Source organism: Hylobates moloch, unplaced genomic scaffold (assembly GCF_009828535.3).
Source record: "Hylobates moloch isolate HMO894 unplaced genomic scaffold, HMol_V3 SCAFFOLD_14, whole genome shotgun sequence".
Lineage (NCBI taxonomy): Eukaryota > Metazoa > Chordata > Mammalia > Primates > Hylobatidae > Hylobates > Hylobates moloch.
Genome location: NW_026652289.1, coordinates 2,719,202 through 2,731,549, shown reverse-complemented (window position 1 = coordinate 2,731,549; position 12,348 = coordinate 2,719,202). Strand labels below are relative to the sequence as shown.

General features: G+C 59.8%; 1 protein-coding gene across 1 annotated transcript; it reads right to left on the bottom strand.

Annotated features, from left to right (window-relative positions):
* Positions 1-5,546: 5,546 nt before the first annotated feature.
* LOC116482285 (uncharacterized protein FLJ46757-like) lies at positions 5,547-7,366 on the bottom strand. Its single transcript, XM_032175623.2, is given in 4 exon segments — positions 5,547-6,503; positions 6,506-6,702; positions 6,705-6,744; positions 6,746-7,366. Coding segments are annotated over 4 exon segments (1,068 nt in total). The 5' UTR covers positions 7,229-7,366; the 3' UTR covers positions 5,547-6,155.
* Between the last annotated feature and the right edge of the window lie 4,982 nt (positions 7,367-12,348).

Sequence of the window (12,348 nt, the reverse complement as noted above, 5' to 3'; positions counted from 1 at the left end):
TCTGGGCAGTGTCCTCTGGGCCTGGTCAGTGTTCCCCTGGGCCTGGTCAGTATTCCCCTGGGCCTGGTCAATGTTCCCCTGGGCCTGGCCTCTTCACCCCCAGCAGGGCCTGTTGGGAGGAGCCCCTGCGGTTGGAGGCCTTTGGAAGGGAACGGGGTGCATAATAATGCTTTCTTGTTTTTGAAGTTTCTTTGGTCAAAAGCTAAGGAAACAACCATGCTAACAGAAGTTTCTGGAAAGAAGCAAATTAGTCATGCCGAATTGCAGTTGTGAAACCAGAAGCCACAGTGACTTTGGACCTTCTTTGACGTGTGTGTTCACAGGGAGGGGTGTTTTGTGGCTGCGCCGGCACCGTCACGCTCTGGCTGTTCCCAGGTCATGCCGGGTACACATTTCCCCATCTTCAGAATCGTTTTAAATAAGCGCATTGTGCATTGTGCTTACGACATGAATTACTGAATTCCTCTCCTATTGCTAGTCTCTCTTACTTTATTTTTTATTTTTTTATTTTTGAGACCGAGTTGTTTTATTTCCCCATGTGAATGGTAATTCCAGCTGCTCAGGAGGCCAAGGTGGGAGAAGCGCCTGAGCCCAGGAGAGAATCCTTGAGAGGTAATTCACTTAAGAGTACAGTTCACCCAACTGAAGTGTATAATTCACATAAGAGTACAGTTCACCCAACTGAAGTGTATAATTCACATAAGAGTACAGTTCACCCAACTGAAGTGTATAATTTGAGTTTTTAGCATATTCAGAGTTGTACAGCCATCACCACAGTCAACTTTAGACCGTTTTCAGCCCAAAAGAAACTGGGTATGCCTTAGCCATCACCCCTGTCTCCCCGCCACCCGCACGGATCCTCCCAGCCTCAGGTTCCGGGCCGTGTCTGTTCTGGCCACGCGTTACGGGATCATGCAGCACGTGGCCTTTTGCGTCTGGCTGTTTTCACGCAGCACCGTGGTTCCAGGGCTCATCCACACCGTGGATTCTTTCCTTCTTACGGCTGAGTGACATCCCATGGTACAGAGTGCATTGCATCTGCCCGTTTGTCCATTGATGGACATTTGAGGTGTTCCTGCCTTTGGCCGTCTTGAGTCACGCTGCTGCATAAGGATGAGTTTTCAGGGGAGGGATGCTTTCATTCCTCTGGGGCAGATGCCTAGGAGTTGTGGCTGGGTTTTGTGCTCACCGTGTCTAGTCGGTTGAAGAACTACTTTCCAGACTTTTCTACAAGTGGCTGCATGCGTTGAGTTGAGCCTCGGGGATGGGCCCTTGTCTGGGTGTTCTGCTATGGCCAGGCTGATGGGATCCCAGGAGGTGACTCTTCTCAGGACATTTGGCCCAGCCACTCTGACTTTGTGACCAGGACAGGAAGCACCTGTGGTTCCACTCGCCTGCCTGTGGAGTGGGAATAACAGCACAGGGCTGGGATGAGGATGATGTTGCTTTTTCCTGGAAAAACAATCTCTCAACCTTACAGAAACATTGCAGACACAGAGAGCATTTCTCCCCCAAGCCTTCTGAGAGTATTTCCTGACTTGGTGCCCCAGCACCCTGGATACTTTGTGGTGCATTTCCTCCTACAGAGACATTCCCTTAGCCACAGCACAGCGGTCACATAGGGAGCTAGAGCTGGGTGTGGTGGCACATGCGTGTAGTCCCAGCTACCCTGGAGGCCAAGGCGGGAGGATCGCCTGGGCCCATGAATTTGAGCCTGGGCAACATCAAGACCCTGTCTCAAACCAGGAAAAGTCAGGGAATTAGCGTGGGTACCTCACTGTGGCCAGCCCTCGAACCCTCAGTCCTTAGTTGTCTCAGTGAAGTCGTTTACAGCCCCAGGGCCCTGTTCAGATTCTCTCATTTCTCTGAAGAGTTCTAGCTCCTGTGAGGGGAGGGTGGTGTTTAGAAGCCCATCTGGCTGGGCCTTTGCTATTCCGATCTCACTGTTCACAGGCGTTCTCACCTGGCAGAGCTGGGGCAGTGTGTGCACAGCACATACCTGTTCTCTACCTGTCCCTCCAGCCCACCCGCCAGCCACCCTCTATCTGTCTAGATTAAGGTCTCCAGAAAAAACAGAATCAATGAATGGGGTGTGTGTCTGTCCACTCCAGCTGCGAGAACAAAACAGTAGGGACTGGGCAGCTTAGGCCTGGGAAGGTGAGTTTCCCTTCTGGAGGATTCTGAGGGAGTGTCGGCAGGGTTGCTTTTCCTGGGCCCCCTCCTTGGCTTATCTTAGTCAACGGCCACCTTCTCACAGTGTCCTGACCTTCTTTTTTTTTTTTTTTTGGAGAAAAAGTCTCGCTCTGTCGCCCAGGCTGGAGTGCAGTGGCACCATCTCAGCTCACTGCAACCTCCGCCTCCCAGGTTCAAGCGATTCTCCTGCCTCAGCCCCTGAGTACCTGGGATTACAGGCGTGTGCCACCATGCTCGGCTAATTTTTGTATTTTTAGTAGAGATGGGGTTTCACCATGTTGATCAGGCTGGTCTTGAACTCTGGACCTCATGATCCTCCTGCGTCAGCCTCCAAAGTGCTGGGATTACAGGCGTGAGCCACTGCGCCCGGCCGTCCTGGTCAGGAAGGTTGGACTAGGGCCCAGCCCTGTGATCTCATTTAACCCTAGTGACCTCCTTAGAGGCCCCATCTCCAGTCACACTGGGAGTTAGGGCTTCAACATGTGCTTGTCAGGGGACACAGTCCTGTCCATAGCAGGCGTGTGTGTGTGGTGGTGGTGGCGGAGGGGAGAGCGCCCTGTTCATTGTGAGGCGTCGGCTCACAGGACTGGGGCTGGCAGTTGGGAGTTCTGCAGGGCAGGCGGCTGGCTGGAGAACCTGGAAGGTCCTCAGGGGAGGGGACCCCGGTCTTTTAAGGCCTTGGCCAGGCAGACTGGATGAGGCCCCCTCTGCGGAGGTCCACCTGCTTTCCTCAGTCCACCAATTCAAATCAGCCTCATCCTGGAAACACCCTCAGGAACATCGGGGCGCTCCACCCGAAGCTGGGTACCGGGATCCGCTGCAGCATTGGCTGCTCACTGTCTTATCTGCTGCCTGTGCCTGCCCTACTCGTGTTAGGAGTTGACCTCCAGGAGAGGCGGTGCCTCCAGCTGTGACGACACCTGGGGTGTATTCTGGGGTTTCCCTTGTGTTTGAACCTCCCTTTCCCGAAGGACCTCCGGCTTCCATTACCCCCGATACGCATTTCATGCAGAACTGAGGCCGGGCGTGGGTGCTGCGCCCCTTCCCGCATGGGTGCCCTCCTCACCTTTGGCTCTGTCACCCCCGCGGGAACCCTCCTGTCTGGTCACCTGCTTTCACACCCGGCCGCACCACCCCCTGCAGGGCCCCTGGTTCCTGTGGGGCTCTGACACCAGGACACCCGCTCTTCACCCAGCCTGGGCCGCCGTGGCCCCCCGCCCCCATGATGCAGCTCTGCCCTTTTGGCCCTGTCTGAGGCTCCCAAGGGAGCTTGAGGGAGCTCGGGGGTGCCTGGTGAGCAGGGGTCTCCTGGATGCTCCTCTTCTAAGCTCAGAGGCTGACCTGGCAAGTGGCAGCGCCTCACCTCCCCATTTGGAGCCCACGAGGAGGAAGAAAAGAATCTTCTTGACTCACCCATCACGGAGACCCACGGCCATCCCGAGAGGTGCGGCCACGTGAGCAACAACACTCCACGCTGGGTGTGGGCGAGGGTCTTCCAGGGACCCTAAGCCTTTTTAAAGAACAACTTCAAGACGTAATTCATGCAGTGTTCAGTTCCCCGTCGTGGGTGCACAATCGGGCGGCTGTGCACTGCAGCACAGTTCATTTTAGAGCATCTCAACGCCCCAGAGAGCAAGTCCCTACGCAGGGCCCCCTTTACCTGGAGGTGACTCTGGGGAGGGGCCTGTGGACTCGCAGGGTGGCGAGGCGAGTGTGTGCATGTACAGCTTCCTCCAGCAGCCAAACGGTCTAGAACAAACATGATGTGTCCTCGCTGACTTCAGAGCTTCAGTAGCAACCCACGCCACAGCTTCACAGTTGACAGTTGTCACAGGCTCTGCTCGGAGGTGACATTCTGGGGACTGAGCAGCAGCTCAGGAGTTACAGACTTAGAGGGGCCGCCTCCGAGCCCCCCTGCTTTTCCTCCTTGCCTAGGTACCAGTAAATGGAGACCCCAGCTGCAGTCTTGCCAGCCCACAGCGGCTCACGTGCCAAAGGCTCTTCCCTGCAGGCGCTCAGCCAGCCTGGGTCGCCAGAGGTGCCCATTTTCCTGCCTGGCATGGCTGAGCAGAGCCAAGAAACAGCCTTGAACCCCAAGACCTCTCCCTCAGCCAGAATGTTCTCTGCGTGAGCTTCTCATGCTCAAATATGATCGTGACCTATAACTTCTCTCAGTGGGCCCTGCGGGAAGTAGAGGCATTGCACGGGCGAGGGAGGTAAGCAGGGAGCAGCCCCTGGCGAGGGTAGGCCCTGCAGCTGCGGCAGGGGTGAGGGGAGGGGCTGAGAGGTGGACGGCAAGTCAGGCAGCGCCCTGGGTGTTGTAGGGCAGTTCATGCAGGGGTGTGACCTGGCCAGGCAATTTTGGACCCACTTCCTGGCCGTGAGATCGAGGGTGGGACAGTTCTGCCAGCAGCCCCGGGGTTGGAACATTGACCCAAGTCTCACAGAACTTCCACTGTTGCATATACTGCCTTATGAAGACAGACCAGTAATGGGGACTGTTCCCCCAAAAGGCACAAGACCCCACCTGGTGACTGTTGAGGCCTGGACGGTGGTGGTGGATGAAGAAGAGGCCTGGTTTGCAGTGTGTGTGGTGCTGTGGCCCACCAGGAGGAGGGCCCAGGAGTGGGCATCCATGTGCCCAGCCCCCAGCCCGTGTGGTAAGGAGCCGGCCCCACAGCCACAGCCTGGAGTCTGAAAGGGAACATCTCCATCTCTGATGGGAACCTTTTCCCCAAATGGACTCTTCTGCCGTGAAGAGAATGGCCAGCGCCACGGTGAGCTGCCCAGAGATGATCCCTCCAGGCATCACTTACCTGTACACAGGGCTGGTGTTATTTCCTGAACCAGATTCAGCCGGAAGGAGCTGCAGCAGACTGCCTCGGAGTCTTCCCGCAGGGGCCATCTCCCCAACGTGCAGCCTCTCCCCTGTGTAGCCTCTCCCCCATGTGACCTCCTCCCCACTGCGGCGTCTCCCCCTTGTGACCTTTCCCCTGCGTGGCCTCCCCTCGCGTGGCCTCTCTCCCATGTGACCTCCCCTCGCGTGGCCTCTCCCCAATGTGACCTCTCCCCTGCATGACCTCTCCCCAGCGTGGCCTCTCCCCTGTGTGGCATCACCCATGGGTTCTCATTGCATGGAGCCCTGGCCCCTTACTGTGGGTGAGGAGTAGGGAGAGGATTGGCCGTTGAGTTCTGGGTTCCGTCTGGCCCTCTCTGTGCCTCCCCCCTCCCCCAGGGATGTTGCTGGCCCTTTGTCCCCCTCTGTCATGTCCCCTGTCACCTGCCCTCTAGGACCTGCATGGCTGCAGTCCCATTAGCTGCCTCTTGGGGGTGCCCACGGCCCTGGAATGGGCTTGGGGGAGAATACGCCGCCCGGAGCCTCTCCAACCCTTTGCTCCAGGCCACTTGCTCCACCCCTTCTTGCTGCCCCGTGTGACCCAGGATCCCTTTGGGCGAGGGCCTCGTTCTCTCCCTGAGTGGAGCCTCCGCAGGTGCTTCACGAAGGCTGGCACCCCCCTCTACCTGTGTGCCATGGCCTGGGATGGACCCTGCAGCTGTGGCCCTCCTGGCACTATCCCTACCCTGTGCCCCGGTGGGTGTGCAGTGGGGACAGGCACCCTGGGGTCCTTGGAGGCTCAGCCTCCTCAGTCCTCACCCCCGAGACCCCATTGTGGCGCCTGTGTCCACTCAGGGCTCATCCCAAGCCTGGCCAGAGGTGGGGAGGGGACAGAGGGGGCCACATAGGAGCCTCTACCAGCCCCTTTCTTACCACGGGGTGGGGGCACTTCCTTCCCACAGGGTCTCAGGCTTGTGGGCTCCGCCCAGCTGCCCAGACCCCACAGGGCACTTCTGACCCTTCTCTTTGGGGTCTGCTCTGGGGGGGCTCCAGGCCACTCGATCCACCCCATCCTTCTCCTGGAGCCTCCCAGCACCTCAATTCCGACTGTGGGGAAAACAGAACCCTAGGAAGAAACCTCATGGCTGTGGGCAGGGGAGGGCGGCCGGGAGCCCCAGCTGCCCCACAGGGCCATTGAGTGAAGGCAGAGCCTGGGAGGGAAGTCAGACCCGTGCATGGGTCCCGTCCTGTTGGTGTTGGCGTCCCTGAGTGAGCAGTCATCTGCCGCCCCCTGGAAAGAGACCTGGAGAAGCAGCTTCAAGCCTTGGAGCCCCGCCCAGCTGCTAGCAGCCCCTGGGTCATGGTGTGAAGGGGAAGGGCGGGGGCTTGAGGAGGAAAGTGAGAGGATTGTGCCTGGGGGCCCCTGGAGGGCCAGTCTGGAGGCGCGTTGGGGCGAGGCGGTGCTGGCCGTGCCCCTGTCTGAGATGGGCAGAGGGAAGGCGCCCAGGGCTGAGCCCAGGGTCCCCAGGCCAGTCCCACACTGCTCTGGGGTTCGGTTTCCTCACCTGCACAAAGGGCGGGTCCTGTGCTCTCCGGAGGCCACACGGGGTCTCCCTGAGGCACTGAGTCTGGCTTGTTTCTGGAAACTGAGGCACAGGAGGACGTTGATAACCGCCTCCCTCTGTCCTCTTTCCCAGGGGTGCAGCTCGTCCGTCCCCATGGTTTCAGATTTGCCCAGCATGTTGCAATGACTACCTGGCACTCAGTTTGCCCAGTGCCGCCTGGCCCTGCAGCCTCTCCCAGGCCTCGCAAGGGTGGCACAGATGGGGAAACGCCATCTGCAGGGGCGTCACCCCCGAAGGATGTGTCCGCCACACTCCCTTGACAGTCACGTGGGTCCCGGGAGGATGCGTGTGACTCTTCCCAGGGTTGCAGCGTTGGGGCGTTGCGCCAGCCTGGCCCCATGGGTGCGGAGTGCTGTGGACCCCTCGGCCCTCCCGACCTCGTTTCCCTTTGATGTAGAAGTCTGCATGGCATGAATTCCAGTGACAACGGCCGGGGCCAGGCTGCGTGCACCCCTGGTACCGCTGCCCAGGGCTGGTCTCTGCGGTCACCCTCCTTCCTTCCCGGTGGCTCCTCCCTCCCTCCTTTGTTCTTCTTTCTTTTCCTGCCTAAATGTTTATCCAGTCCCTCTTGCATTAAATATCTGTGCTGTGCAACAAATTACCTTGAACTTGGTGACTTCACCACCACTGCATGTCAGCGCCTAGCCGTAGACGAGGGTTTGGGTGGCATGGCCGGGCCTGCCCAGGGCTCCCAGGCTGAAGTGGGTGCTGAAGCTGCCAGGCACTGGAAGCTGGGCCTCTCCCACACTCCCTGGCTGTTGGGAGGGTGCATTCTTTTTTCTTCCCTGTCTTCTAGAGGATGCACTCTTGGCTGTAGGCCTCCCGTTTCTCTCACGGGCTATTCCTGGGGTTCCCTCAGATCCTGGAGGTGCCCACAGCCCCCTTCCCCGAGGCTCCCCCACCCCCACACTTTGCTGCTTCAGTGCCAGCAGGAGAAGTTCTCCCTCATCAGCTTCCTCGGAGAAGGGCTCACCTGGTCAGATCAGGCCCCGCACTTGGGCGGGCACAGCAGGGCGCACTCTGTGATGCACCCAGAACCTGCCCCCGCAGCCCCTGAGTCCTGGCTACTGTCCCCAGCCCTACGCCCCTCTCAGAGCTTGACCCAGGGGCAGCACAGTGGGCAGCTCCTTCTCTCTCCTGTCCCTGGAAAACTCTGCTCTGGGTGGTTTGGCGGAGAATGAGAGGATTCGAAAACGCTGGTACGTGGCAGGGGCTGGCAGATTCCAAAAGTGGCCCCAGACTCCCTGGACTCCCAGACCATCCATCTGGTGCCACAGTAACTGATCCCCAGGGCCAGGGCAGTGGGGAGCCAGGCAGGGGCAGGGGAGGGGTGTTCCAGGTCCTCCCTCCTTGCCTTGACCTACATCCCAGGTGACCCAGCAAGGCCCAGACCCCCGCCCCACCTGCCCCGCCTCACAGTCAGGCTTCCATGTTCATCCTCATCCCCAGCAGCCCCTGGGTCCCCCTGTCAGCCTCAGGGCACTTGAGGGCACGGTCAGGCCAGACCAAGTGTGGGGCCTGGCCTGGAGCAGGTGGGTGCCAGGGAATGAGTATAGGGCTTATGGTGCCGTTGCCTGTCTGCTTCCTGGTCTGTCCTAGGGCCAGTGGTCCTGTCCCTAGGCTGTGGGGTACAGGTCCCATTCCCCGGGGGAGTGAAGGGCTCAGGCAGCAGGCAGCCCTGTCCCCTCCCCTAGGGTGTTCCTGGGTGACTCCCGGGCTGGCCGACTGGGAGCCAGCCTGAGTGTAGATTTTGAGTTTGAGCAGCAGGTCCTCACCCTGCCCCTGGCACCCCTTGGGCACCTCCTGGCACCCCATCTGCTTTGTGCCTGGGGTCTGTCCCTCCCTTGGACAGACAACAGTGTCCTATTTTTTTTTTTTTTTTTTTTTTTGAGACAGAGTCTCGCTCTGTCGCCCAGGCTGGAGTGCAATGGCATGATCTCGGCTTACTGCAACCTCCACCTCCTGGGTTCAAGCGATTCTCCTGCCTCAGCCTCCTGAGTAGCTGGCATTACAGGTGCGCGCCACCATGCCCAGCTAATTTTTGTATTTTTAGTAGAGACAGGGTTTCACCATGTTGGCCAGGCTGGTCTCCAACTCCTGACCTCATGATCTGCCCGCCTTGGCCTTCCAAAGTGCTGGGATTACAGGCGAGAGCCACTGCACCCGGCCCATAATGTCCTACCCTTGCCCGAAGGTTCTGAGCGGTTCGGGTCTCCTGGACACGGAGAAGCCACAGCCCGGTGCCACCTGTCCTTTTCTCTCCGCTGCTCACAGAGGCCGAGGTCTGCACACCCATGGCTGCCCCAGGCTGCCCGCCAGGAGCTGCCTTTTCCCTGGCCAGGCTGTTTCTCAGCCCTGCGGTTCCCAAGGAAATGGGCTTCCAGGCCAGCCCGGATGGAGTTCACTTTTCTCCCAACTGGAATGCGGCTGAATTGAATCCAGCCTCTGCTCCCCTCACCTCCACATCCTGAGTTTCTGCTCCCAGCTCCCTCGGCCTGGGTCAGGTTGGGTGGGTGGTGACACCGTATTCTGGCCCTTAGGGTTTAGGTCAGAGTTGCTGGGGCCTGTGTGGGTTGATCACGGCGCTCTCTGGAGAGGGAGGGAGCCGCAGGTGAGCGGGACAGAGCCAGGCCAGGAGGTGGACTTGGCTGGAGACAGCCTGGTCCCACTGGGAGCCCTGGAACACCTGGAGTTGGGCTGGCTGGGGCGGGAGGGCTGTCTCTTGGGCACCCCTCCAACCCGTCAATCAGCCGTGGGCTGCCCTTCCATTGAGATATGGGGAAAACCTTGATGAGGTTTGTTCAAGGTGAATGTTCGTGGGGTGTGAGCCACCGTGCCTGGCACGTAATGTCCTACTCTTGCCTCTCGCCTAAGGCAAGGGTCCGCAACACCCGGGCTCAAACTCTGTTTTGGAGGGAGGAAGGAAGGAAGCAGGAAGACTACCTGAAGCCCCCAGTAAGTGCAGTGGAGAAAAAAGAGCAAGGGGAAGGGTTGGCCGCGTGGAGGGTGAGTGTGTGGTCAGGGGAGGGCTTCTTTGGGCAAAGATTTGACAGAGGCAAAGCCAGGAGCCGAGTGGGTATTTGGGGCAGAGAGGGGTTGCCGGCAGGTGTAGCCAGTGCCAAGGCCCTGCAGGGGTGCACGGGTGTGTAGACCGGTGAGGGGGCGTGGCTGCAGGGGAAAGGTGGGTGGGCGGGGCGGGAGGCGACCTGTGAAGGGGCGTGGCTGCAGGGGAAAGGTGGGTGGGCGGGGCAGGGGGGCGGTGGAGAGAACAAGTGGCCCCATCCTTTGAGGCCACTGTGTGAGTCTGCTCTGGGGGCCATGACAAAGGATCACAGGCTGGGGCTTCAGCAACCCACATAAATTCTCCCACAGTCCCGGAGGCTGGGGCCCAAGGCCAGGGTGCAGTGGGGCTGGCTCCTGAGGCCTCTCTCCTGGGCTGGCACCAGGCGCCTCCTCCCCGTGTCCTCACAGGGCCGTCCTCCTGTGTGTCTGTGTCCTCATTGCCTCCTATAAAAACACAGGCAGGTTGGGTGGGGTCCACCCAAATAGCCTTATTTTAACTTAAAAAACTTTTTTTTCATGTTCTGGCTTCTCAATAATTTTTTTTTTAATTAAGGTATTTGTGACACTTAAAGATCATATATTTAAGATACAATTTGCTGATTTACAATCTAATTTTAATCTAATCACCTCTCTTAAGATCCTACCTCCAAATACAGTCACAGCTGGGACCCTGGGGGAGTCAAGACTCCCACGTTCGGATTTTTGAGGGACACAGTTCGGCCCGTGACAGTCTCTGCTGTCTGAGGGACACCGACCCCATATGCGTTTCCTGTCTCCAGCTGCCTGTGTCGGTCACGTGTTATTCTCATGCGCCGGCCCTGGTCACCAGGTCCCCTCCGCACCCTGGGCCGTGCCGCACTTGGGTGGCATTTTGGGTGGAGCAGCCCCGGCCCCTGCCTCCCTCTCGTGCTGAGGGGTTAACAGGGCTTGATCTCTGGGTGAGCTTCTGTGCCCTGTGCACTTCTGCCTCCAGGGCCCTCAGCCACTGCCAGGGCGCAGCCCAGCTCAGCCAGGTGGTGAACGGACCCAGGAGCTACTGGGGAGATTTGGCCCCAGGTCAGATCCTGGCCTGGGGCGTGTGGCCCTTGTGGGGCCAGAAAACCTGTCCTTACCGCCCAGCAGGTGCTAGGGGATGACCCCTGGACATAGCCCCTCCTGCCACTCTCCCCCTGACCGGGAAGTCACCCCCACTGCCCCCCCCCGACACTTTCCCTGTGAGAGGCGACCAGGCACCCCACAAAGCCTGCTGTGGGTTTCCCAGACCCAGGCTGGAGGGACTGACCCATCAGCCACCTCCCCTCCACACCTCCCCAACCCCCCGGCCCCAGACAGCCTCTGTCCACGAGGGGTCTGCCCCAGGAGCTGGCCACAGCCCCAGCAGGGCGGCAGCTCTGTGGGGGACTGGCAGGGGGTGCCTCTGCAGGGCACAGGTGGACAAGAGGCCTCTCCTGGATGGCCCGCAGGAGGCCCAGCCTAGGAGGAGGGCTGGGGGGCACTAAACGAGGCAAAGGCTGGGGGACCATGGTTGGGGGGGGCAAGGAAAGAAGGGGGCAGCAGAGAGCGCCGTCTGCTGCAGGCTGAGCTCAGGACGGAGGTCTGGGCACACTTGGCTTGGGGCAGGTGGCCGCCTTGTGTGGGTCGAGGAGGCGCAACCTGACCTGTGACCCAGTCCCTGGTTCTGAGGTCACGGCGAGGCCACTGGAGACCCCAACTGGCCGGGCCCTTCGCCGTGCAGGGTGGCTGCAGAGACCTGCTCAGTGGGTGCCCACTGTCACCAGCTGGAACCAGCAGGCAGGCGTGGCAGGACGGACCACAGGGAGGATGGTAGAGGGGTCAGGGAAGCACATTTAGCACACCTGGGCCTGCCTGTGGTCTGACGCCCCAGAGGGTGACACCTTTCGAGGCTCGAAGGCAGCTTAGGGCAGCTCCTCCCACACAAAGGCCTCCTCTGGGCTGTAAGGGTCAGCGTTTCTCCTGGAAGTGGCCCAGCCCTGGGGCCTCTTTGCATGCCCTCTGGGTGCCGGGTCAGGAGGGCGCTGGCTCCGCCCCAGAAACTGGGTAGATGTGTGCTAGCTGGGCAGTGGCTTCTGAGGGGCTGCACCAGGAGGCTCTGTGGGCGTCCCCAGGGCTTCCCCTCAATGCTGTGGTCCCACCCTAGACTGGGTAGCCAGCCTGGCGCCCTCCTCCCACATAGTGTCACAGACAGGCCCACCGACCCTGTGGGCTTGGGGTGGGACAGCCAGGGTCCCAGTCTCGGCAAGGCCTGGTGCGATGGGTGTCTCAGCTGCAGCCAGCACTGTGTCCACCCCCTCCACAAGGCAGTGTGTGATCAGAGCAGGAGCGTAGCCTGCTGGTTTCGGTACACCTGGTGGAATGCATGTCAGTGCACGCTAGCAGCATCTCTGTGTTCTTTGTGAGGCAGCTCCATGCCATGGCCAAGGTCTCAGTCTCTGTCCTGCTGATTGCTAGAGCAGGTGTGGTGGCCCATGTCCGAGGACGGCTGTGTCCTGGAGAGGCGGGCAGGGGCTGGGTTCATCTGCCTCTGGAGCCTGTTGGCAGCCTCCTTCCGGGTTTCATGGCTGGCAAGCATGAAAGCTGCCTTGATGGTGGCGGGGCCCTGTTGATGTCAGA